The 24,989-nt window shown below is 41.1% G+C and overlaps 1 protein-coding gene across 10 annotated transcripts in view; it reads right to left on the bottom strand.

Annotated features, from left to right (window-relative positions):
• The window catches only part of LOC135195639 (pyruvate kinase-like), a 146,308-nt gene that overhangs the window by 41,696 nt on the left and 79,623 nt on the right, over positions 1-24,989 (bottom strand). For 8 of the 10 annotated variants that reach the window (XR_010310201.1, XM_064222004.1, XM_064222002.1 and 5 more), the window contains exon 9: positions 22,354-22,365. The exons of the other annotated variants lie outside the window; for them this stretch is intronic. Coding sequence is in view for 7 of the 8 variants with exons in the window: in XM_064222004.1 (XP_064078074.1) it covers positions 22,354-22,365 (12 nt within the window). In the remaining variant the exon portion in view is untranslated. The remainder of the gene's footprint in view (positions 1-22,353; positions 22,366-24,989) is intronic. 10 annotated transcript variants of the gene reach the window in all.

The following is a 24,989-nucleotide window of genomic DNA, read 5'->3' as shown; positions in this document are numbered from 1 at the left end:
TTCACATCATAACTAAGGCCATAAAGCTCTCCTACCCTCTTCGAGAAAGTCAAAGCTAAAAGAAAAACTGTCTGCCTGAGCATCAAGTTTCTGTCCAAGGAACGCCGTAAGGGTTCATAAGGAGCTCTAGTGAAACTAAGAACTAAGGACAAGTGAAACATCCCATGCGAGAGGCTTAAGTTCCCTTGGAGAACATGTCTGCTTGAAACCTTTGAACAATAAAGAGATCTCCCAGGATGAGATATCTAAACCTCTCAGGTGTAACACCAAGGCTAAAGCTGCTCTGTAGCCTCTGATAGCAGAAATAGAAAGACCTTTCTCATCTCTGAGAAAGACCAAAAAAATCTGCTATGCACTGAATAGAGGCTTTTTATGGAGAGAAACCCTGTCGACGACACCAATCACAGTACGTATGTTGCCCATTCCCCTTGGTAGACTGCAACTGAGGACTTCCTGAGATGGCTGGACATAAGTCTTGCTGTCTCCTGAGAAAATCCTCTCACTCGGAGGAGATACTTGATAACCTCCATCCATGAAGAGATAGGGATTCTACCGAGTGGTGAAATCTTTCGAAGTGAGGTTGGCCAAGTAATTGCCTCCATGTGGGAATTTCTCTTGGAACCTCTGACAGCAGATACAGAAGGTCCACAAACCATTCTGCCTGTGGCCACAGAGGAGCCAGTAATGTCATCTTGAAGTTTTGAGATCTCATCACCCTGTTCACCACTTGACGGATCGAGCAAAATGGAGGAAATGCGCACACCTCAAAGTTGTCCCGAGGATGTTGAAAGGCATCCTCTGCTAGTGCTAGGGGATCCGGAATCACTGAGCAATAGACTTCTAGCTTCTTCTTGTAGCGGATTGCAAAGATGTCTAACATAGGCCTCCCGCACACCTGAAAAAGCCTGTCCGCCAAAACCTGATGTAGAGACCACTCCGTGCCTAGAATTTGGTTCCGATGGCTCAACATGTCTACGACCACATTCTTTTTGCCTGGAATGTATTTTGCTGAGAGTTCCAGTGAGTTGTTGATTGCCCATTAATGTAATTAGACCGTCAGAGAGTGGAGCTGGCGAGATACAAGGCCACTTGTTTGTTCACATAGGCTACCATTGTGGTGTTGTCCGACATCAGAACCGCAGAATAACCCTCTACCTTCTCCCGAAACTCCTTCAGACCCAGAAAAGCTGCCTTCAACTCCAAGACATTGATTTACAGAAGCTTCTCTTCCAAACTCCAAATGCCCGAAGGTCCTTTCTCACCTCTTCGCACAGAGGCACCTTTTGAAGAGGGGAGTCTTCTGCCGGGGACCAGAAGTCTTTCAGTCTTCACTGTATGGAACGAAGATGTAGACAACCGAAAGGGACCAGCTTCTCAAGAGAAGACAAAATCCTTAGCAGAACCTGCCATTGGTGAGCCGACTGTTCTGGTTGTGAGAAGAAATTGCGTGCTACTACTCGCAACTTCTCTAACCTCTGGTCTGAAGGATACACTCTCGACGCTGCTACATCTATTACCATACCTAGGTAAAGCACCCTCTAGCTGGGCTCCAGATTCTGAACAAAACCGAAAAAGAGGATCCCTGTCCTGCAACAATTTCTTCCTGGAGCTTGCTAGACCAGCCAGTCATTGAGGTATCTCAGCAGGCGAATCCCTTGAGCATGAGCCCATGTCGAGACTAGTGAGAAGACCCTGGTGAACACCTGAGGGGACGGGGTTAACCCGAAGCAGTCATTGAGGTATCTCAGCAGGCGAATCCCTTGAGCATGAGCCCATGTCGAGACTAGTGAGAAGACCCTGGTGAACACCTGAGGGGATGGGGTTTACCCGAAGCAAAGGACCTTGAATTGAAACACTTTCTCTCCGAGAGTGAAGTGAAGAAACTTCCTGGAACAAGGATGAATAGGAATCTAGAAGCAAGCATCCTTCAGGTCTACTGGCAGCATGAAGTCGTTGTCCCTTATTGCTGCCAACACCGTCTGTGGCGTCTCCATCTTGAACCCCGTCTTCCTAACAAAATGATTCAAAGTGGAAAGGTCAATGACTGGCCTCCAGTCACCTGTTACCTTTGGTACAAGGAAAATGCGACTATAAAAACCTAGGGAAGGTAGAATAACTTCCTATATCGCTCCTTTTTCCAGCACAGTTAAGAACCTTGGTGAATTGTAAATGTACGTCTGACCGAGCAATGGACTGTCTGAGAGAGGGGGAGAGAAGTTGAATGGTAGCCGATATCCCACCCGTAGAACATCATCTACCCACTTCTCCGCCCCATAGTCTCGCCACTTGGCCCACTGGCCTACCAGGCATCCCCATACCTGTAGCAACAGAGATGGAGAGGCACCCGTATTGACGGCCACCTCTTCCTCTTCCTCTTCCTCTAGCTCCCTTCCCTGACTTGAAGGAACGGGACTGAAAGGGAAGCTGTTTACCAACCTTAGCCTGAGATGAGGCCTGAGGGATCTTAGCCGAAGCAGAGCCCCTAGGGGGTTTGACCGGAGAGATCACCTTACCTGTCTCTTGAGGAGGAGGAAGAGGGGGACAACGTAAACGTACCCCCGACTTCTACACAGCTTGGTGAACCAATCTGTCCTTGGTATCAGCTCTTCGTCTATCGATTGCATTCTCCAACTCTGTCCTAGGGAAGAGGAATTGAGACTCCAAGAGTGCCGACAAGGACTCAAGAGTCCACTAAGGCAGCCACCTTGGACAATGCTGCATCTCTCCTAGCTAGAAGAAGATTAGCTCAAAGGTTAGCACTAAGGTGGGACAAATAGAAGAACGCCTTACCCCCAGACTGCAATAGCCTAGCAAGGGAAGACACACTCACTAACCCCTCTGCTGACCTATCAGATGCGATCATAGCTATCGCTGTTGATCACAAGTCTAACCAGGAGACTGTCTGAAAAATGGAAGCTGCTACAGATTCCATAGCCAAAGTTTCCTGAGACGACAGAGAAGGGCTTTCAGATCTAGCCTGCTCCAAGGTTAAACCAGGGCTGAGACGAATAACATCTGGGTTAAGGTGATGAGGCATCATATGGACTGAATTCGTTGAATAATATTTCCTATGACACGTGAGAGGAGGAAGAAATTTAGATGACCCCCTCGAATGAAGAGAGCCATCCCGATCTGACACCAACGCATTCACATGCAGCAAGACGGACAGAGCATGGCCTGACACTGAGTACGACTACATTCCAGGTTGTTGAACCCACGAATGAGTTAAACTTCCGAAAAGGAAGACACATTCCTGACTTTCTCTCTCCTCCTGCTCCGGTGTAGGAGACTGACGACAAGAAGAAGTTGGTTTGATTGACGATTCTCTTGAGGGTCTAACTTCCAGGGCCAGAGAGACATCCCTCACACTCAAGAACCAGCTACTGAAGGTTGTTGGTTGTCCACCAACAGAGACATCAAGGACTAATCCCTACTCAAACTCCTTCCAGATTTGTATAACGAACCAAGAACACTATCGGCGAAGTGATCACATATATGTATGCATTCGGCGTGAGGGATAGTGTACATGACCTTGTGACGATACATGGGCGCCCGCGAGACATCGATCGTGCCCTATCACAAGACACCGAACGAGAATGAAGCGAGTTCTTCAAAGAAGAATGAGCCTCAGGGACAAGCATCCTCCCAGGAGAACAAGTAACCTGTCCTTGGATTACTTCTTTGTCCAGTAGCACCTCCACTTCTGCAACCTTAGACTTCTTGATTGGAGCCTTATCATCCTTCTGACGACACACAGGAGCCAAGGAAGAGGATGTGGAAACAATTTCAACCTCATCCGCAAGTACATGTAGGCCAGAGCTTCGATCGTGTAGACAACGAAGGCTCAACACTCCTACTGTCACAAACATGTCCAGTGTTGGTACTCGAACATGAATAGACGACGATGTTGGGATACTAGTCTGAACAGAGGTGACTTTGTCCAGCAGAGACGACGAGGAAGACTCCTTCCTGCAGGAATTCCTGCCAGAATCTCGAATGTTAGCCCTAGATGTAGGGGCAGGAGAAGAGCTTCTCTTGGCAGGACGATCACGAACGAGAGGAGAAACTCTGATGCAAGGAGGAGAAGGCAAAGTAAGTATATCTTAGTTTAACCAGACCACTGAGCTGATTAACCCTCTTACGCCGAAGCCCTAAAAATCAAAACCTCTCCTGTATGCCGGCGCCGGTTTGGAGTGAGCGCGGAAGCGGAAAAAATAATTTTTTCAAAAAATCACAGCGCGCTTAGTTTTAAAGATTAAGAGTTCAATTTTGGCTCATTTTTTTGTCATTGCCTGAAGTTTAGTATGCAATCATCAGAAATGAAAAATAATATCATTATCATATGTAAATAATGCGAGATATGGTAGCGGAAAAAAAAAAATTCATAGATAATTGTATTCAAATCACGCTGTGCAAAAAACGGTTAAAGCTAAAGAGTTAATTTTTTTTTCGTTGTATTGTACACTAAATTTTAATCATTTTGATATATAATACATAGTAAGACAATAAAAGCAACACCGGAAAAATATTATCACAAAATTATGTACAAATTCGTAACGCGCAGACGTAAAAAAATGTTATTTTCAAAAATTCACCGTAATTTCAAAATATTGTTCTAGAGACTTCCAATTAGTTTCAAAATTAAGACAAATGATTTAATATTACGATACTGTAAGAGTTTCAGATTAGAATTGCAGATTTCGACCATTTCGGACGAGTTAAATTTGACCGAATGCCGAAATTTTTATATATATTTTTTTATATGCACATATTTCGGAGATGGAAAAAGCTACAACCTTCACTTATTTTTTATTGTATTCTTCATGATTTTGCGCACATTTTGATATATGAAACTCTATAAAACGGCTAATATGAAAAGGAGCAAATATTAGGATAATGCGATGTATGTATTTCGGAGACTTGCGGCGCCGCGAATCGGCGCGCGGAGTGAAGGTAAATATATTTTTCAAAAATTCACCATAAATCACAATATTGTTCTAGAGACTTCAAATTTGTTTCAAAATGAAGAAAAATGACGGAATATTACTAGGCTGTAATATTTTTAGCTTACAATTGCGTTTTTCAACTATTTCTGTAGAGTCAAATTTGACCGAATGTGATTTTTTTTCTATTTATCGTGATTTATATGCAAATATTTCGAAAAAAAAGAGAAAAACTACAACCTTCAATCATTTTTAGTTGTATTCTACATGAAATTGCGCACATTTTCATATATAAAACTTTATGTAACAGCTAATTTTAAATGGTGCAAACATTTCGACAATCGCACAAAAAAAATTCTGATTTTTTCGGAAGAGTTACCGCGCGGACGTAAGGAAATTTTTTTTTTTTTTTTTTTTTTTTTTTTTTTCATAAATTCACCATAAATCGAAATATTGTGCTAGAGACTTCCAAGTCATTGCAAAATGAAGGTAAATGATTGAATATTACTAGAATATAAGTGTTTTAGCTTAAAATTGCGTTTTTCGACCATTTCGGTAGAGTCAAAGTTGACCGAAAGTTGAAATTTTTGCACTTATAGTTATTTATATGAAAATATTTCGAAACTGATAAAAGCTACAACCATGGGTTGTTTTTAGTTGTATTGTGCATGAAATTGCGCACATTTCCATATATAAAACTTTATGTAACGGCAAATTTAAAAGGGTGCAAACATTAGGACAATCGCACGAAAAAATTTATCGGAAGAGTTATCGCACGAACGTAAGGAAAAAGTTTTTTCATAAATTCACCATAAATCGAAATATTGTGCTAGAGACGTCCAATTTGTTGCAAAATGAAGGCAAATGATTGAATATTACTATAATATAAGAATTTTAGCTTACAATTGCGTTTCTCGACCATTTCGGTATAGTCAAAGTTGACCGAAGGTTGAAATTTTTGCACTTATCATTGTTTATATGAAAATATTTCAAAACTGATAAAAGCTACAATCATGAGTAGTTTTTTGTTGTATTGTACATGAAATTGCGCACATTTTCATATATAATACTTCATGTAAAGGATAATTTAAAATGGTGCAAAAATTATGTCAAAGTGACTAAATAATTTTTGAGATGTGTCACTGATACTTTTTAGTGCGATAAGAAAGAAATTTGCGCTTGCGTGCCTGCGTAGCGATTGTAAACAAAACAACGCCTTGATCCGTGAACTCCCAGCATCCCCCAAGGCGCGTGATTCAAAAGTTTTCGGCTGGTAGGCCTATAAGTATTTTTCCGCGAATTTTTAAAAAAACTTTTTTGAGCCGACGTATGATACGTCCAATTGGCATACGGGAGACATTTTGACTCGACGTTTAATACGTCCAATCGGCGTAAGAGGGTTAACAGCTCTCCTAGGGCTGGCCCGAAGGATATTTTTACGTAACTAGGAACCAATTGATTACCTAGCAACGGGACCTACAGCTTATTGTGGGATCCGAACCACATTATATCGAGAAATGAATTTCTATCACCAGAAATAAATTCCTCTGGTTCCGCGTTGGCCGAGCCGAGAATCGAACTCGGACCACTGGATTAGTAGCCAAGAGTGAAATCCACTCGGCCAACGTGAAACTAGGGAGGAGAAGCCAAACCACTCCCTCTGCTAGGAGAAGGAGAAATCGCAAAGTCCTTAAATCTCCAACGTCTGATGCGATGACAATGAATTGATGAAGTATGAGACAAAGAAGAAGAGACTTCTCCACAACATCTCTTCGTGGCAGGGGGAGGAGGCGAGGCCGTCTGCTCTGCAGCCTCCTTCACTGCGAATGCCAATAACTTCTCATCCAAAACAGAGTCAAGCTGCTTGAAGACAGCCTGAAACAAGGCCTCTGACAGATCAGTGAGCGCGGAGATGGCGTCATAACAGGCAACGATGACGGATTGGCGACGGGAGGGTGAGCAGCTGGTACTATTGACTTCATGGACTAAGAAGATGCTGGGAGTGATGTCACACTCTCCATATGACCAGAGCTAGTCAATGGCCTCGCTAGTGGAGTTGACTCACAAGATGGCTGCCCACGTGACCCAGCATAGAAGAGGCCAGAGGGAGGCAGGAGGACAGCAGGATCTTGGGGAGGAGTGGAGAGGGACTCATGAAATGCATCAGCAAGCCTTCCAAGGAGGGAGCGCCCCCATAGCCCAACTGATGCCCAAACCACCACCATTTTGGAAGACTCCGAATCTGAAAGGCAAGATTGTGATGAGGAAGTCTCCCAACCTTTGGGAAGAGCACTGGAGCCCAAAGGAGAAGAGGTAACATTATACAAAAACATCAGCCTGTGGCACTTGTGATATTTCCATCGACGAATCAATGGAAGAAAAGGAAGGAGACACAGGAAGAAGAGAATTGGCTACAAACAAAGGAGAAGGAGTCGACGACTCGTTACATGTAGGAGAAGCAAAGCCTTCCCAAGTAGGAAGAGTAGAAACTCTCCAATGCTCCCTCTTCCTGTAAAACTGCTTCCACCAAGCCTTAAGCCAGGCAAAAACTCAAGACAAGGATTCATTATGGTACAAAAGTTAGCTCTGCATCTACAGCAGGTGGTGTGTGGGTCCATTAACCATAGACACTAAAAACTTTGAGCAAGGAAATCCTCAGACGCCCGGACACATACGGTGGTGAGGACGAGTAGTTTCAGAAGAAGCCATGACCCAAAACACAAATACTCAATCACACTGGAAAGAAAGAACACGGGCAAAACGCAACTGGCTTGGGAGGAGAGCAAAGCGTAAGCGTCTACTCTCCAAGGCAGTTAGAAAAAGACTGGGTATCACGGGGTTAGACGCGGTCTTCAACCAGATCTCACCTCGTATGCACAGGTGTTGCCAGATCTCACAGATTCCTTGCTTACAATCTCCAATTGCATCAACTGGTTTACCAGCTGCACTTGGAAATATCCTATTGTTAAGACCGAAGGTTTGTTCCGCATATAAACAACTAAAATATTAAGTATAATCACACTTTACTGAATAAGACAATACGTACGGTTAGAGGGATCATTCGATTTGACTTTTAACAAAAATGTTGTCTAACATATGTCAATCTTGAGGATTTATAATCTATACATGTTATGCCACCCATGAAATTCAAAATGGCAATACAATTACAATAAATACCTACTACAGGAGGAGATAATGCCCAGCAGTTTACTTCACTGAAACCAATTGGAAAGTATGTACACATGAATTATATAAAAAAAACTAAACTTCAGGATCACCACCTTTAACTGGAATCTGCAGATGGAAGTAAAAGTTCTTTCTGTGTGTTTTTATCTACAATTCACTTTCAGTGTCAAGAGCATCTTATCCTAGTTGTATGTAAATCATAAACATAACTTAATCTGTCAACTAACTCAAGAGAATTTTTAAAATATAAAGTAGAGATTTTTGTTGAAGACAAAAGTTTTCCTTCATTGCAAAAAGGATTTCACAGAAATCATTGCTACATAAAGATGTTTTCTTACATACAAGGTCAAGCAGACAAAACAGCTGACCTAAGGAGATGTCTCATGCAATATGAGTGTTGATGCAGGCACAAAACTAGTGCCACAAAATGGATGACACTACAGTGATGAGGTCTCTTTCACCCATTTGAGCTACATTTAAACAACACAGCCAACAATGTGGACATTTACCAATTGGGGTATGCAGTCTACTCTGACTAAAAGTATCCACAAGTGCCTTCATTAATCAATGAAGAAAATAAGAAAATTGTATCATGTTCAGTGCTTGTAGTAGAAGACAAGAAAACAAAAGTATGCCTACTTCTAAGAAAAAAATTTAATAATATAGCACATTGTCATTTATAATCAGTTTTATGGGAAATGAAATACTGAGAGACAAAAATATCAACAAACAAAGATTATTCTTCATTAACACTGGCTCAAGAGTTTATTTATGGCAATGAAGCAAAGAGAAAGACTTTTACTTCCAACTTCCATGTCAGTAATGGTAATGATTATGGTATCTTTATGCTGTGTATGTTACAGTAAGATTGTGAAACTACGGATTTCATGGAATTACTGAAATTTTCAGGGAATTCATGAAACCACCAATTCACTTAAGAACATTTGATTCCCATGGGCTAGTACTAAACCTGGCGAAATACATTTAATCCCCCGAGGGGTAGTACTAATTATGGCAAAAGCGTAGATGAATCAGTTTTGCTGTGTTTATTATTAGCCCCAAGGGAATTGGTAATTTCACAAATTCCCTGAAAATTTCAAGGTTTTCATGAAATTCCTGGTTTAACAGTCTTACTGTACCATATATACAATGCAAAATGTGAACACAAGTATTACAAAACTTGTATTTGTAAAATATAAAAATTGAAAACACCAGCTAGCATGATACTTGCACAAAAACATATTAACCCAAAATTTAAAATGAATTGTGTATTTGTAACTCTTTGAAGATTATTTTCATGATCTCTTCAAATTGATGCCTTCATACTTACTATGTACAAATCATCAATACAAGTGGAATACTATCCAGGCAAGTTAAAATGTCTGCATACTAATAAGAAAGAAATTTTTCTTACAAAGCCATCAATCAAGTTGACTCTGTTAGTATGGACTATGATGTTCCCCAAACTTTCAGGCTTTTGCTTTCAAAATCAAAAGAAAAAAAAGAAGCACACACCTGCAACATTAGTACCACCTGGACGCTTAACCATCCATCCAACAACTACATTTCAAGTTGCAAGATAGGCAGATAAAGAGAGAAGGGCACTACAAATAATATTGAAAGGTTTGTAATAAACAAAAATTGAACATCAGAAAACTTTTGTACATCACAAACTCATCAATCATGTAAAGTCACAAACAGTATTAACAATAAGCCAGCAACAAGGAACTTGCAGAATATCCAGCCCATGATGGAAAAACATTTGCTACAATAATGTAGAAATTACACAGAAACCACAATAGTTCACTAATATGGAAGATTAAATAGGTAAAATGAAAGAGAAAGGTGACCAAAAAGCAAGAGTATTTAAAATTACAAAAACACTAGCAGCTAAAATTGTATGTCTTATCAGCTTCGTAGAACAAGGAAGGACTTACCATCAATGGAGTAACTTAAGTCTCGGAGGCATGCCTAGCAAAGGAGTTTGTGACTGCACGATCAACCAGTACTGAATACAAGGGTTGTTTTGAGACTTACAAAATTACACAGTAAACCAAATACTGTCCTCAATAACTATGAAAGTAGTTGAGATAACCTTCACTATAGCAAAAATAAAAATGAAAGGTTAACAAGAAATGCAAGACAACCTTTGCTAGCTAACTACAGGGCTTGCACAATTCTAGTACCAAAACAATATTACCAAGAATCAAGAAAAGGTATGGATAAATGCTGCCACATTTTAGTGATGGAATGCCATCAAAACCAAAGAAAACTGACAATGAATACAGAAAAAAAAGCTGGGGTGTGCTTGGTGGAACTGTTGTCAGTTTGGCAAATTGACAACAGGTGAGGTGGTTATTGGATGGATGGGAGGCACTAGTATCATATCCAGCTGTTTTTTTAACAAAGGCCAAGAGCCTGCGGAACTTCAGGCCACAACGATGGGCTTACTACAACAGGTGTGTTTATGATGAGCTATCTGAAAGTTTCTCGGTAGAAGGAATCAAGGAATTTGATGATGAAAATATACCGTAGGGCTTAGATCCGATTTAAAAAATCAAAATAAATTCTAATTCCATTCAGGTTACTACTTGTTGCATGGATACAAATACCTGCAGATATCCAGATATTTACTATTATATGTAAGCAATTAATCTCTCATTTATAAAAACTGGTACATAGAGTTTTCTCCAAGATAAGTTACAGTGTGATTCATGCTGAAAATAATTACTGTACTATGATGAAACATTTCAGCACTGTTCTCTGCAAGGTGAGGCAATGAGTGTATGGTTGAGATTAAATTAAAGAAATAAAACCCTTTGTTATACATGCATACCAGAGAAGAGTTTAGGTGTATTTCAAGTACTACCCAGTTAAACTTTTTCCTATAAACAAACAGTTTTCCCAGATGCAGCTAATACTGAATTATTATATCTGCTTCATTCTAAACTAATATGGAACAAACTGACAGTAAAGTACTACAATATTCTTACATCAATGATGAATTTGCTACAGGTGGCTGGAAAGCTACTTGCAGTTTGCTCTGGCTATAAGACATTTACTTCAAGAAATCAAGTCTTAATGGCTGTACAAAAAGTACTGCAAACTCACTGCAATATGTCAATATGTAAACTTGACAGTACTTCATACTCAGCAGGATTCTATATTAGTAACAAATAATTAAGGTTAAAAATTTACTGCTCTGACAGAATTTCTAATAGCTGCTACCACAATGCATAACAGCTACATTAAAAAAATTCCTATTCATTAAAAATTAGCAAAAAAAAAGTCACACATACCATCTTCACCTTCTGCATGCATAAGGGAGATATATTAAATGGTGAATAACTATTACCAAATAAAAACTTAAGAGAGTGATGGTAATAAGAAACTCCTAATAAATAATTTTTAACAATAAATACTCGCCAAAAACACAGAACTACCAAAATTCTAAAACACATATGCAAATGTGAAAGTGACATAGAAATGGAGTGACAATACACAAGAAAAACAGTCAACATGTGTGTGAAATGATAGACAATAGTACGTACTATAACAAATTTTATAATGATGGCTTAGGGAACGAAAAGCAAAATTAATTTTGTCATTCAACACCTCATATCTTTCCAAATTTCCTTTGTTTCTGTTTGTATAATTTACTGTGCATGTAATCTTGCAAAATATAATTATTTCTTTTTCGATAATATTTTCTGATTTAGCAACTGATTACTGATACTCTAGGAAAATATATTTCAAATGTACAACTACTTCAAGATTTTAAAATTAAAAGCAATTTCAAAACAATGTTTCCCAAAAATTTTTAAAAACACTTCCTTTCTTCTCTATTACATTGTCATCAACAAAAACTTTGTAATCCTTCCAAACTTTTTTTTATTAAGAAATAAAATTTTGAAACATGTCAAATTATGCAAATTCCTGACAATTTTTTATTAACAACAAGCACCACCAGGACATCGACAATTTAATAACTCCCATTATAAAGCCTTGATAGGTAGAAAAATATGATATTGTTAAACTACAATAAAGTTTTGTACATACTTACCTGGCAGATATATACTTAGCTATAGTCTCCGACGTTCCCGACAGAATTTCAAATCTCGCGGCACACGCGACAGGTAGGTCAGGTGGTCTACCTTACCCGCCGCTGGGTGGCGGATGTACGAACCACTCCGTAAGCTTGTCAGATTTTTCTCTTCACCTGTCTCCTGAGGGGAGGCTGGGTGGGCCATTAATCGTATATATCTGCCAGGTAAGTATGTACAAAACTTTATTGTAGTTTAACAATATCATTTTTGTACATGAACTTCCCTGACAGATATATACTTAGCTGATTGGCACCCTTGGTGGAGGGTAAGAGACAGCTCAATAATACAGGTAAGAGAAAACAACTAATGTTGTAGGATATAAAAACCTTGGTTCTCACCTTTATTTCAGGATGAAAGACTTCATAGATACTATCTCTGAGTCTGCATTGCCTGGAGAGCTACAGCTAGGACGTGACCTGATGCTGAAAGACTCTCGGATCTACCACTGGGATATGTGATCCCCTATTGTGGTAGAATCCAAGTCAGATGCTGTTAGAGGGACCTTGTCCGCTTACTAACAGATCCTTACCACTACCTCTGCAAGGAGCCAAAACCCACCAGACCACCTAACCAAAATACAAAGGGTTAATATTACGACAAAAAGAGGTGCCTCCTGCAACCTCTTTCAGACAAACCAAAAAACAACAATATAAAATATAGGGTAACATATAAAAAAATTTACACAGGATAAGTTTTCAGCTCCCTGCCCCAGCACCGAATCCGCCGATACGAAAGGACCCAAGGCGAAGCATTTATCATATGTGATTTTTACATCACGTAGGTAGTGGTTTGCGAAAACCGATTGGCATCTCCAAAAAGTCGCCTCCATCAAGTTCCGCACAGACATATTTTTTTCTGATGCAAGCGAAGTTGCGATGGCTCTCACCTTGTGAGCTTTCACTTTCAGTAGTCTAAAATGTTCTTCCTTACAGGCAACATGTGCCTCTGTAATAAGGCTTCTCAGAAAAAATGAAAGAGCATTCTTCGACATGGGCCGAGTGGGTCCTTTACGGAGCACCAAAGCACATCTTGATTAGCTTAAGTTGTTCCTTCCTCTTAAGGAAATACTTCATAATTCTCATAGGGCAAAGAGTCTTTCAGGCTCTTCCCCTACTAGAAAAGATAAACTACGAACTTCAAAGCTCCTGGGCCAAGGGCGTGATGGGTTTTCATTCTTTGCAAGGAAACTTGGAAGAAACGAACACACCATAGAATCTTCCTTAAACCCTACATTGCCCTCAATAGCTTGGAGCTCACTCACTCTCTTAGCTGTAGCTAGGGCCAAAAGGAAGATAGCCTTCTTCGTCAGATCCTTGAAAGAGGCTAAGCCAGGAGGTTCGAATCTAGACGATCCAAGGAATTGTAGAACTACGTCTAGATTCCAGTTCGGTACTACATGAGGACGCTTAATGGTTTCAAATGATCTAATAAGATCATGCAGGTCCTTATCATCGGATATATTTAAGCCTCTATGCCGAAATACCGCCGCAACATACTGCGGTATCCCTTAATAGTTGACACAACCAGATGACATTCTTCCTTGAGGAAAAATAAGGAAATCCGCAATTTGGGTCACAGAGGTACTGGAAGAGGAAATGTTCTTCCTCTTGCACCAACGTCTGAAGACATCCCACTTGGACTGGTATACACGCAAGGTGGAAGGTCTCCATCGCTCTTGCGATTGCTTTAGCAGCTGTTGCTGAAAAGCCTCTCGCTCTGACCAAACTTTGGACAGTCTGAAAACCAGTCAGACTGAGAGCGAGGAGATTTTTGTGGTACCTGTCGAAGTGGGGTTGTCTGAGTAGATCGCTCCTTAGCGGGAGCGATCTTGGAAAGTCCACCAACCATTCCAGTACCTCTGTGAACCATTCTTGGGCCGGCCAAAAGGGAGCAATTAAGGTCATTCTCGTTGAATCGGACTCTACGAACTTCTTGATGGTTAGCCCCAGGATCTTGAAGGGGGGAAACGCGTAGACGTCGAGTCCGTTCCAGTCTAGAAGAAGAGCATCTATTGCTACTGCCTCTGGATCCGATATCGGAGAGCAGTAAGGATCCAGCCTCTGTTCTTTGACGTGGCAAAGAGGTCGTCTATGTGTGGCCTGCCCCATAACTTCCACAGGCTCTGGCATACATCCAGATGAAGGGTCCACTCTGTGGGAAGGACCTGATCTTTCCTGCTGAGGAGATCTGCTCTTACATTCCTTTCTCCCTGCACGAACCTGGTGAGAAGCTTGATTCCTCTTTCTTCTGCCCACAGAAGAAGGTCTCTTGCTGTCTCGTACAGGGAGAAGGAATGCGTCCCCCCTGTTTCCTGATATATGCCAGAGCTGTAGTGTTGTCCGCGTTGACCTGCACTACCGATCTTCTGACTTTGGGCTCGAAAGCCTTCAGAGCCAACCAGACAGCCATCAACTCCTTTCTGTTGATATGCCAGGCTACCTGGTCCCCACCCAGGTACCTGACCACTTCGCTGGTTCCCAGAGTTGCACCCCACCCCATGTCCGACGCGTCGGAGAACAACACCAGGTTGGGGGTCTGTGATTGAAGAGACAGTCCCTTCGCAAAGAGGTTGGGATCTGTCCACCATAAGAGATGTTTCTTGATGTCCTGGGATAACGACAGGGGAAGAACGTCAAATCCTGAGAACGACGACTCCAATTCCGATGAAGAAAGAATTGGAGCGGTCTCAGGTGCAACCTTCCTAGGGAAACGAATTGCTCCAGAGAGGAGAGTGTCCCCAGCAGACTCATCCACTCCCTCACTGTGCATACTTCTTTCCCTAAGAAGGTTGTTACTCTCTCGAATCCTCGGGCTATCCTTTCCTGCGAGGGAAAAGCCCGAAAACTCAAGAGAGTTCATCTGTATCCCGAGATACACACACTCTTGCTCGGGAATTAGTGATGACTTCTTGAAATTGACTAGAAGTCCCAAAGCCTTCGTCAATTCTAAAGTTACTTGTAAGTCCTTCAAACAACGATCTTCTGAATTGGCCCTTATTAGCCAATCGTCGAGGTACATGGATATCCTCACCCTTTCAAATGAAGCCATTGAGCCACATTCCTCAAATCCCCGTGAACACTTGAGGGGCCGTCGAGAGGCCGAAACACAGAGCCCTGAACTGAAAAATTTTCAAAAATTTTCCCCCCCATCATGAATCTGAGAAACTTCCTCGAGGAAGGATGGATCGGTACGTGGAAGTAAGCGTCCTGTAAATCCAAGGAAACCATCCAGTCCCCTGGACGAAGTGCTGCCAGCACTGATGAAGGCGTTTCCATCGTGAACTTCTTCTTTTCTACGAAGAAGTTCAGGGCGCTTACATCCAACACCGGTCTCCATCCCCCTGAGGACTTCGGAACTAGGAAAAGGCGGTTGTAGAAGCCCGATGAATGATGGTCTGTCACTAGTTCGATAGCCCCCTTCTCCAGCATCTGATCTACTGCTAGATGGAGAGCTTGATTCATGATGGGGTCTCTGTACCTGGCCGTCAGTTCCCTTGGGATGGTCGTCAAGGGAGGTCTTTCGACGAAAGGTGAGGTAACCTCTCCTCAAAATAGAAAGGGTCCAAGGATCCGCCCCTTTTTGGGCCCAGACTTCTGCAAACTCTAAGAGTCTGGCGCCCACCGTTGTTTGAAGGACTTGCAAGTTATTTGGGGGGCTTTAACAGACTTGGCGAAAGTCTTACCCCTTCTTGAAGGTCTACGACCTCTAAACGTAGAGGTTCTTGATGAAGATGCCCCTCGAAAGGGTTCTCGAACACTTGCCTTTTCCTTCTTAGCCTTGGTAGGGAAGGAAGGGCGAGGTTTTCTTGCCGACTGTGCCAAAAAGGTCCTGGGTGGCTTTGGCCGAAAGTGACCTCGAAATGTCCTGCACTCGATGTTTCGGGAACAACTGAGTCGACAGAGGAGCAAACAGCAAAGAAGACCTCTGAGCATGGAGACCGACTTCGTTAAGAAGGAACAATAAACCGACCTCTTCTTCACGATCCCGGCCCCATAAAGGGAGGCGATTTCATCGCTCCGTCTCTTACCGACTTGTCCATACAAGACAAGACACACATAAGATCTTCTGGCGAAATTGACTCTGGCACTTCAATTTTCTTGGCTAGGACTCCCAACGACCAATCAAGGAAGTTAAATACTTCTAGCACTCTAAACATACCTTTGAGCAAATGATCCAATTCATTCATTGCCCAAGTCGTCTTAGCAGAGTTAAGGGCAGTTTTTTCTCCTTGTCGAATCTACCAGCGCCGAAAAATCCGAATCAGCCGAAGACGGTAGACCCAATCCTAAGGGCTCTCCTGTTTCGTACCAGAAACCAGCGCGTCTCTGATAACTTCGAAGGGAGGAAAAGCGAACATCATCTTCCCCGCTTCTTCTTTGGAAGCCATCCAGGAACAAAACTCCTCAGTGCCTTCTTCATAGAAAGAGTTGGCTTCATCCTCACACAAGAAGAACTCTTCGCTGTCTTCGCCGTTGAAAAAAGTGAGTGAGGAGAAGGAGGAGCCGTAGGAGTAAGGGAATCCCCAAAAACTTGTAAAAGTAGCTCTGTAAGCTTCTTGTAAGAAGAGACAGGCAGCAGAAGTGTTCGGTTCCTCATCCGAACCTTCTAGGACGTCTTGTCGAGGCGAGCGCGGAAGATCCTTAGGCGACGAAGGGATCCTAGCAGGAGTTGAGCGAGAGGTTGGAGAACGCCCTCTCTTAGAAGAGTTCACATCCACTGGAGAACGATGAGAAGATCTGGGATGTCTACGATGAGACTCCCTCTTCGAGGTAAACGGAATCTCAGCCGAAGGGGGGGGGGGGGAGGAGAGTAGGTAGGGCTCCTACTCCGAGAATCCTCGGAAATATCCACAGGGCGCTTACGAGGAGGCGAGCGCCTACTATACTCTATGCGCCTATCCTGAGGCGAGCGGCTGCCAGGAGAAGAGCGCCTATCGAGAGCAGAGCGCTTGCGCGGCTCTCCATACCTGTCCAGTTGCGTACGATCAACGGAAGTTCGACTGGAAGGCGAAATGCGCCTACTAGGAGAAGGCTGCTTGCGAGACTCTTGACGTCTAACAAGAGGGTAACATTCAGGAGAAGGGCGCTTCAAAACTAACGAACGCCTACTTGGAGAAGGGCGCTTCCGGGATTCCTGGTGCCTACCAAGAGCACACGGTCAGGAGAAGTGCGCCTAGAAGCGGGAGAGCGCCTACACGGAGAAGGGCGCTTGAAAGACTCTTGTTGTCTGCCCCTAGGAGAATAATCAGGAGTATGCGCCTTTAAAAGTTAGACGAGCGCCTACTAGGAGATCTATGTGCAGTAGGCTCTTGGCGCCTACCTTGCGGGGAGCGGCTAACAGTAGGCCGTCTATCATGCACACGACTCCTACCAGACTCTAGATGCCTGTCAGGAGAGAAGTCACGATCCGACACTCGAGGAGAGTTGACATCTGGAAGAAGAACGCCTACTTGTATAAGGGCGCCTTCTAGAATCTTGAGGCTGCTGAGGAGAAGTCTCACGCGAGGGAGTTGAAGAAATCGCGTGATGAGCAGGTGCAGTGCGCTTACCGGAAGCGGGAATCCAATCTGGAGAAAAAACTTCTTTCTCCATAGAGTGTCCTACCGATGTTTGGCGCCTTGAAATCGAAAGAGAGCCAGCGAGCGAGGGGCGGCTCACGCGAGCGAGGGCCGCTCACGCGAGCGGAGGGCGCTCACGCGAGCCCCCACCTTCATACGAAACCTCCCCATATGAAGGAGAACGATCCTCTGAAGAGCGGCGCCTAGATCTCTTGATCGGAAGAGAAACGTCCTTCTTCCTACGTGATCTAACTGCTAGAGAGTCTGCTAGCGCCGTGATCTGAGCTTGAAGTCCCGCGAGTACTCTCGTAGGAGAATCTTCTTGTTCTTCCTCGGTGGAAGCAGGCGCCGAGCGCGGAGCGCGAGAAGAAGAACGATCACAGGATTTCTTGGGTTTCTTCGCCTCCACCGACGATTCTTCCGGGAACACCTCCGGACTAGAAGCCAAAGGACTGCAGGGAGCCTTCCAAGCCCTCTTCAACGGGCGCGACGCATCCGCGGGGAGTTCCAACCTCTCTTTGGAGAGGGAGACGACGAAGAGGAGAAGCATTGGCGTAGGAGCTCCTTCTTGTAGCGATCCGAGGCAGCCTGGGAGCGTACTTCAGGATCTGCCGGAGGGACGCCTGACCGGTGGGGGCTCTCCCTAGCCCTCCTGCGGCTTTCGACTTTCCTACTCCACTGGAACTGGGAGTCTGGAAGAGGGTCTAGGCCTAGAGGCACTAAGGAAGCCGGTCAGACGCACCCTCCACAACACTGGGGACACTGCACTTATCACTAACACTCTCCTTACCTTCCAACTGACGAATCTTCTGATCCAGAGAACGATTCGTGGCTTTCAGAGCTGCCGCCTCCGAAGGCGAATCTTCGGCTACGGTGGCGGGGAGCCGGGGCTGCAACTTGGGAAGAAGGTTCTAATTCTACGTTAGTACTATTGAGGATCCACATCCAACTCACTCATTCTAGATCTGCTAGAACTTCTAGAGGAAGCCTTACGCACTCTATCACGTTCCATCTTCCTAACATAAGAAGAGAGAGCCTTATATTCTTTTTCATTCAATCCCTTACATTCACTACAAGGGTTAGCAAAAGAACATTCATTCCCCCTGCATTTCATGCAAACCGTGTGGGGGTCTACCGAAGCTTTCGGCAACCTCACCTTACATCCTTCATTCACGCAAACCCTAAACAAAACAGAAGTTTTAACTACCGAATCTAGATCAGACATCGTTAAAGAAAATCAAACTCAAAATCAAACCGGTCCACAATCAGCGTATGCCAAGCCAAACAAAGCGAATACGTCACCAAAAGAAGTCCAAATTAACTCCAGGCAAGCGAGAATCGAAAAACTATCGAGAGGAACCGACAACAGTTGTTATCGTTCCCGCGACAGAGAAAAATCTGACAAGCTTACGGGAGTGGTTCGTACATCCGCCACCCAGCGGCGGGTAAGGTAGACCACCTGACCTACCTGTCGCGTGTGCCGCGAGATTTGAAAATTCTGTCGGGAACGTCGGAGACTATAGCTAAGTATATATCTGTCAGGGAAGTTCATGTACAAAAAACATCTTTTTTACAAGACAAAATATAAGTTCCCACTAAAATGCACTATCTACAGTATTTTTGTGAAGTCCCATATTGTTTATATTCAATTGAATACATTGTACTGATCTACCTAAAACAAAAATGAAAGATACTATTCTGAATAGTTAATGAATCTTATTTGAATAATTTTTTCCTTAGTTTTTTTCCAGGAAGCATTAGAGTGAACTACATTTAACCCATCTATTATGACTTACTTTACAAAACTGAATTTGAGGATGGATGCCCATGGCTATTCAAATACAAAAATCCCATGCAACCATACCTACAGACATCTTTTCTTATAATCATCTTCTGTACGTATTTTTCTGTCTTTCAGAAGTATTATGGTTAAAATTTAAGGATAAAATACCTAAGTGATATACAATGTTGAAAAAAGGTTCCATCTTATCATGGTGGTTATTATTTCTCTCCATACACCAGACTTTTTAAAATCAACCTCATAATCTAGATTGTAATGATCTTCAAACTTTACACAGTATCAATACTGACTTTACCTTGCTCATTTTTATTCTAGTTTCATGACAGAGTTCAGAATACCAACTTAACTCCACACTTGATTCAAGTACTATAGCCTAAACTTGGCCCAATAAAATTCTAATTGTAAAGTTCCACTGGTTAATTTATAAATGAGGTTTATCTAAACAAAACAAAAAAAACTAGTGTACATTGTAAGTTATAATGCAAACAGAATCAAAAGTATTGTGATAAGTTGCATAATTTATCAACCATCCACAGAAATATCTAAACTAAGTGTGTGAAGTTGTCTTCTAAGACTGGTAACTTGCTAACTTGCTTGTAAAGATGGGAATGTTCTAGTTTAGTTATTTTTCATTCCTTTGTTTACACTGTAAACTGCATTGACAGTGGTTTCCTATCCCAACATATCTGACAACAATTTTTAAATTCTTATTGTTTCACTGAAATTATAGCAGCATTAGCAGAGTTCAATTTAACAGTTTCTAGTTTTCTACTAAGTACTTTTTCTTTAGAACATTAAGTTCCATTCATATAATGAAAGGGAAGGCACGAACACATTCTGGAACATTTTCATTTTACTAATAAAAATGTGTAATTATGTATACAATACAAAATGTAAAATATGGCTGTTAACATTTGGCTAAAATTCAACACATCATAGCTTCAAAAAATGTGTTTGGTCACATTTATATGGCAGCAGGTATGATAGTGAACCAGGTACCAATCATGAGGGGCAAGGGTTCTTTACAGTAATCTGGATAAATGCACAACAGGGGGCTACCTAGTTCTTCAAAAAATGAGGATGTTATTGTAGTGGATTCAATGACATTTACAGGCAGAAGGAATAGCCCCTGCTTTCCATTAAGGGAGGGCTTTTCTTTAAAACTGTTTGTTTCTAGGGTGCATAGGCAGCAACCATCCTGTTCATTTGTGTTTAATATTAAGCCCTGACTGGTCATAGTCTAATATTGTGCTGGTCATGGTAATTCCTTCTTAATGGTGTCACCTTGAATGTTGCATATAAAACTCCTTATAAGATAGCATCACTAACCACATTTCACAAAAACAAAATGAGCAAGACCTTCCAATGAGATATCCTGAAGAACCAGACCTACAGGTTACCCTGTCAGGCAGTCACTGAGATTACAGAAAAGGACCATAGTCCTACATAATCAGTTACCTAAATCACATGGGAGAAGCACCAGTAAATCAACGAGCACCAGAGAGCAGTCTCCATAGGATAAATACCACTTTCACAAAAGCCACCACATAAATAAGAAGGGAAACTGCTTTTTAATTCAGTACCTCTCTGAATTTTCTTGAGAAATGCTGTGTTGAACTGCAGCAAAACATTAATGGCCATATTTTACATTTCTTGATTATACACAATTATACTTGTTAGTTAGATGAAAACTGAAACTGTAGCCATTAAATGAATATATGAAAATTATCAGTTTTAGAATTATTAGTAAAACACAAAAACTATCATATTAAATTCTACTGATGTGGCCATAATTTTTGGTGAAACATGTTTGTGAGAGTCCCCTTACTAAATACATTCTTAGCATTAAATTTTTCTCCAAAATGTTCAACTTTTGTATTATATATCATGACTGCATCCCTAACAGGAGAAAACCAGGATACTGTATTGTATCCAAAGATGAAATGTGTGAATAATCTCAAGAGCACCTGAATAACTACTGATTGTTAGAACATTAAGTTATAACAGTGGTTCATCCACCCCTAAAACCTATGGCATGCTTACCTCATATGGTGCTTGGTTCAACTTGGGGTCCTGTCTCAAGCAATCCCAGCCCAATCTATTCTGTGTTATTAGCTATGCTCTACTATTTTTCTTGTGAATGTGGAATCTGTGCTAACATCACACTTCTCACTAGGCTCAAGTATCAGACCTCCCCTTACTATATCATTAAGCTGAAAATTTTTCATTCTATTTGTCCTTCTAGGTATTTACTATTGATGAGCTTAAAAAACGAATCAGAAAACTTAAATAAAAAAAATCTCTTTGTCTAGCTTTCATGCTAAGTGTTTGCAATACCCCTAATTCACTTAAAACTGTCCTAAAGTCACACATTCATAAATCTTTGAAAACAAAAATACAGTACAACAAATTAATGCAAGTTCATGCACTATTATGTAATCATCTTTTGTAAACAGAGTGAAAATATGGTGAACTCACTACAATAATTTGTTACTTCTGAAACTGATTTTGCTAAAACTGTCAGTAATAAACAAAACACATCAAGCCTCATAAACCAGCTTTCTCCAATTACTTAATTTGCACACCTATCAAATGGTTAGCAAATCATATCAAACCAAGACACAAAAAAACAAAATATCAATAATGTAAAATACATGTGTTAACAAGTTAGTGCAGTCCAGTAAGCAAGATTATGTTCAAAAGCTTTTTTTTTTCCTTTTTCAAATATAAAAAACACATCATTTCACTCCACCAACATACCATTTTGAGGAACTGGAATACAACAGGAGAAGATTGATGGAAAAGAAAGAGTATAAAGAAAAGAACAGTAATAAAATAGACTTTAAATCACAGCACATTAAAATGAGAAAAATTGTATTGCATAAAATAAAGTACAGTCCTCTGTTATAGTGATAGTTTTCTATCAATTTTTAATTTTTGAAATTTTCCTAGTATGTATAGAATCTAGTGTTACTTAAAAACTAATTGAACAGTTTTAAAAATATCAAAGAGCATTTTCTATATACTATTGGACTTTCACTGTTTACAGCAGTAAACCTCTTGTCATTTCCAGATACATTCAGTGAACAAAGTCTGAAATAAATACAGCTCAGTACAACAAACTTTCCACTATCCTCAAGTAAAAAGTCTGACATGAAGAGAGCTCAGTATTTAAAGGTAAAATATACATTAGAATTAATTTCATGCACTTCCTGTTATCAATAATTGTATGTTATGGAGAACTGATGCCTTAGGGAGAAAAGCATTTCAATGATCTGGTCTGTAACTGAAATGAGGAAAAGAATGCAGTCCTCTCTTAGCCTAATACCCTTGTAACTCCAAAGTAGTAGTGAAAAGGGAGCAAAATTGGGAAATGGGCAATATCCTACCCACTTGGCCTATACAGTACCCTTGCTAGGGTTCTGAATACAGCACCCGAATGAAAATTTATAGGCTAGGCTAAACTGGCATAGGGTTTGAGAGGTTTTACAGCCTATGCTATAGTACTAGCAAAGCTATAGAGGCTAAGCAGACAGAGAAGTATTGTACCCGTATGTGAATATTTAACACAACTGCAGTAAAAGGTGACCATTATGTACAGTATAATGCAAAGAAATCAAAATACAGGCGATCCGGTTTTATGGCACTTGTCTAGTGCCACAACAGGCCAAGTTTTGGTTATCGGCGCCATAAGGTGCCAATAACAGAGATATGGTGCCATCATAACTAACAGAGGCACCATTAACCAAAACTTGGTGCCTTAAGGGGGCCGGCCGGCTAATGCCCTTTTTTAAGGACAGGACTTTGATATTCATACCACTTAATAAGGTGACTTGGGACATCTCAAACCGCATATAATTTTCGCCTCTGACCTTCGGTTTTGTGACATCAGGGTGATTTATCCCGAAAATAACCATTTTTCAAATTCTATCTCCTCCCTTGATATTTAATATTAAGACTTGGGATTACTACCATATATAGACCTGATGTAGACCTCCAATCAAATGAGGAGTTTTTTTTTTAAAGTCATTTTTTTGCTAGATATGAATTTTTCATTATGGTGAAAAAATAAACCCTATAAATTAAGAAAAGAAAATTAAAAAAAAAAAAAAAAAACTAAACAAAAATTGGAAAAAAGGGCTTCATTTGATTGTTCATTGATTGTTCTATAATGTCTTTCTGAGTTATATACCAAATTCCAATGTTATAGCTTTAAAACTAAGTGAGAAGATAGATTTTGAAGGTCAATAACTATAGTTTTGAGATACGGGCGTTCAAAATTTTTCTTCGCATTTTTATAAATCCCTTTGCTCATATATCGTAGCTTGGGGCATTGCGTCAGGCAAGAAGGGGCACTCCTTCCTACGCAACTCTTTCTCTCTCCTTCACTAACTCTGCTTATTACAGCAAATTTTCTTCTTCTGTAAGTTAGCTAGATGTTTTCCTAGTATTTTCCGTTGACTTCCATTGAAATTCTTGCCGAAACAAAAATAAACGTAAATGCAAGAGAATGTCAAGAGGTGAAATTCGAAGTTGTACTCTCTTTTTACAAAGACACTGCTAATAAATCATGATTATTATGAATTTCATATTCCTTTTTGGGTATTAATAAACCAAAACTATGTTATTTATCATAAATTAAGATCACTTTGCTCAAAGATCATAGGCTGGGGGACAGTGTGACGTGTGCTTCAGGCAAGACGGGGGCGTTTACTTACTACGCAACCCTCCCTCTCTCTCTCTTCACTAACTACACTAATATCGCATATATTGTGATATTCTGTAATCATATTAGAGCGAATTTTCTTCGTCTTTATGTTAGCGAGATGTTTTCCTTGTCTTTTCCTCATTGGCATGATGAAATTCTTGCCGAAACATATATAAAACTATGTAAAAGCAACCGAATATCAGAGGTGAAATTCGAACGTGTAGACTACTTGAAGTCTGTGCTCGCACTGATCATGGTTGAACTTGATACTCCCCTCTGCGACCCACGGAATCTCTACAGATGCCATTTCTCACAATTTCTTTGACAATAATTATCAAAATTTACGATAACAGAAGAGATATTGCATTTTCTTGTACGGATGAATGTTTTAGGCTTATCGAGTTATGTTTACTAATTACCCTGTAACTACGAAAGTAAGAGGAATTTTGACGAAATATTTCGTATACGTATTCTCAATTGCCATATGAAGCTCCATGAATTTTTTCATGACTTTGCATTTTTTGCCCTATACCCCCATATATAAGGGTTCCAGCCGGCCCCCTTAAGCACCATAAATCACCGAGTTTCGGTTAATGGTGGGTTTTACTTATCAGCACCCCACCAAGAACAGAACCCCCACCGATAACTGGGGACAGACTGCCTGTAATTCAGTAAATTTCATTTAACC

The sequence above is a fragment of the Macrobrachium nipponense genome, chromosome 16 (genome assembly GCF_015104395.2).
Source record: "Macrobrachium nipponense isolate FS-2020 chromosome 16, ASM1510439v2, whole genome shotgun sequence".
In the NCBI taxonomy this organism is placed as follows: domain Eukaryota; kingdom Metazoa; phylum Arthropoda; class Malacostraca; order Decapoda; family Palaemonidae; genus Macrobrachium; species Macrobrachium nipponense.
This window is presented reverse-complemented; position numbering and strand designations above follow the sequence as displayed.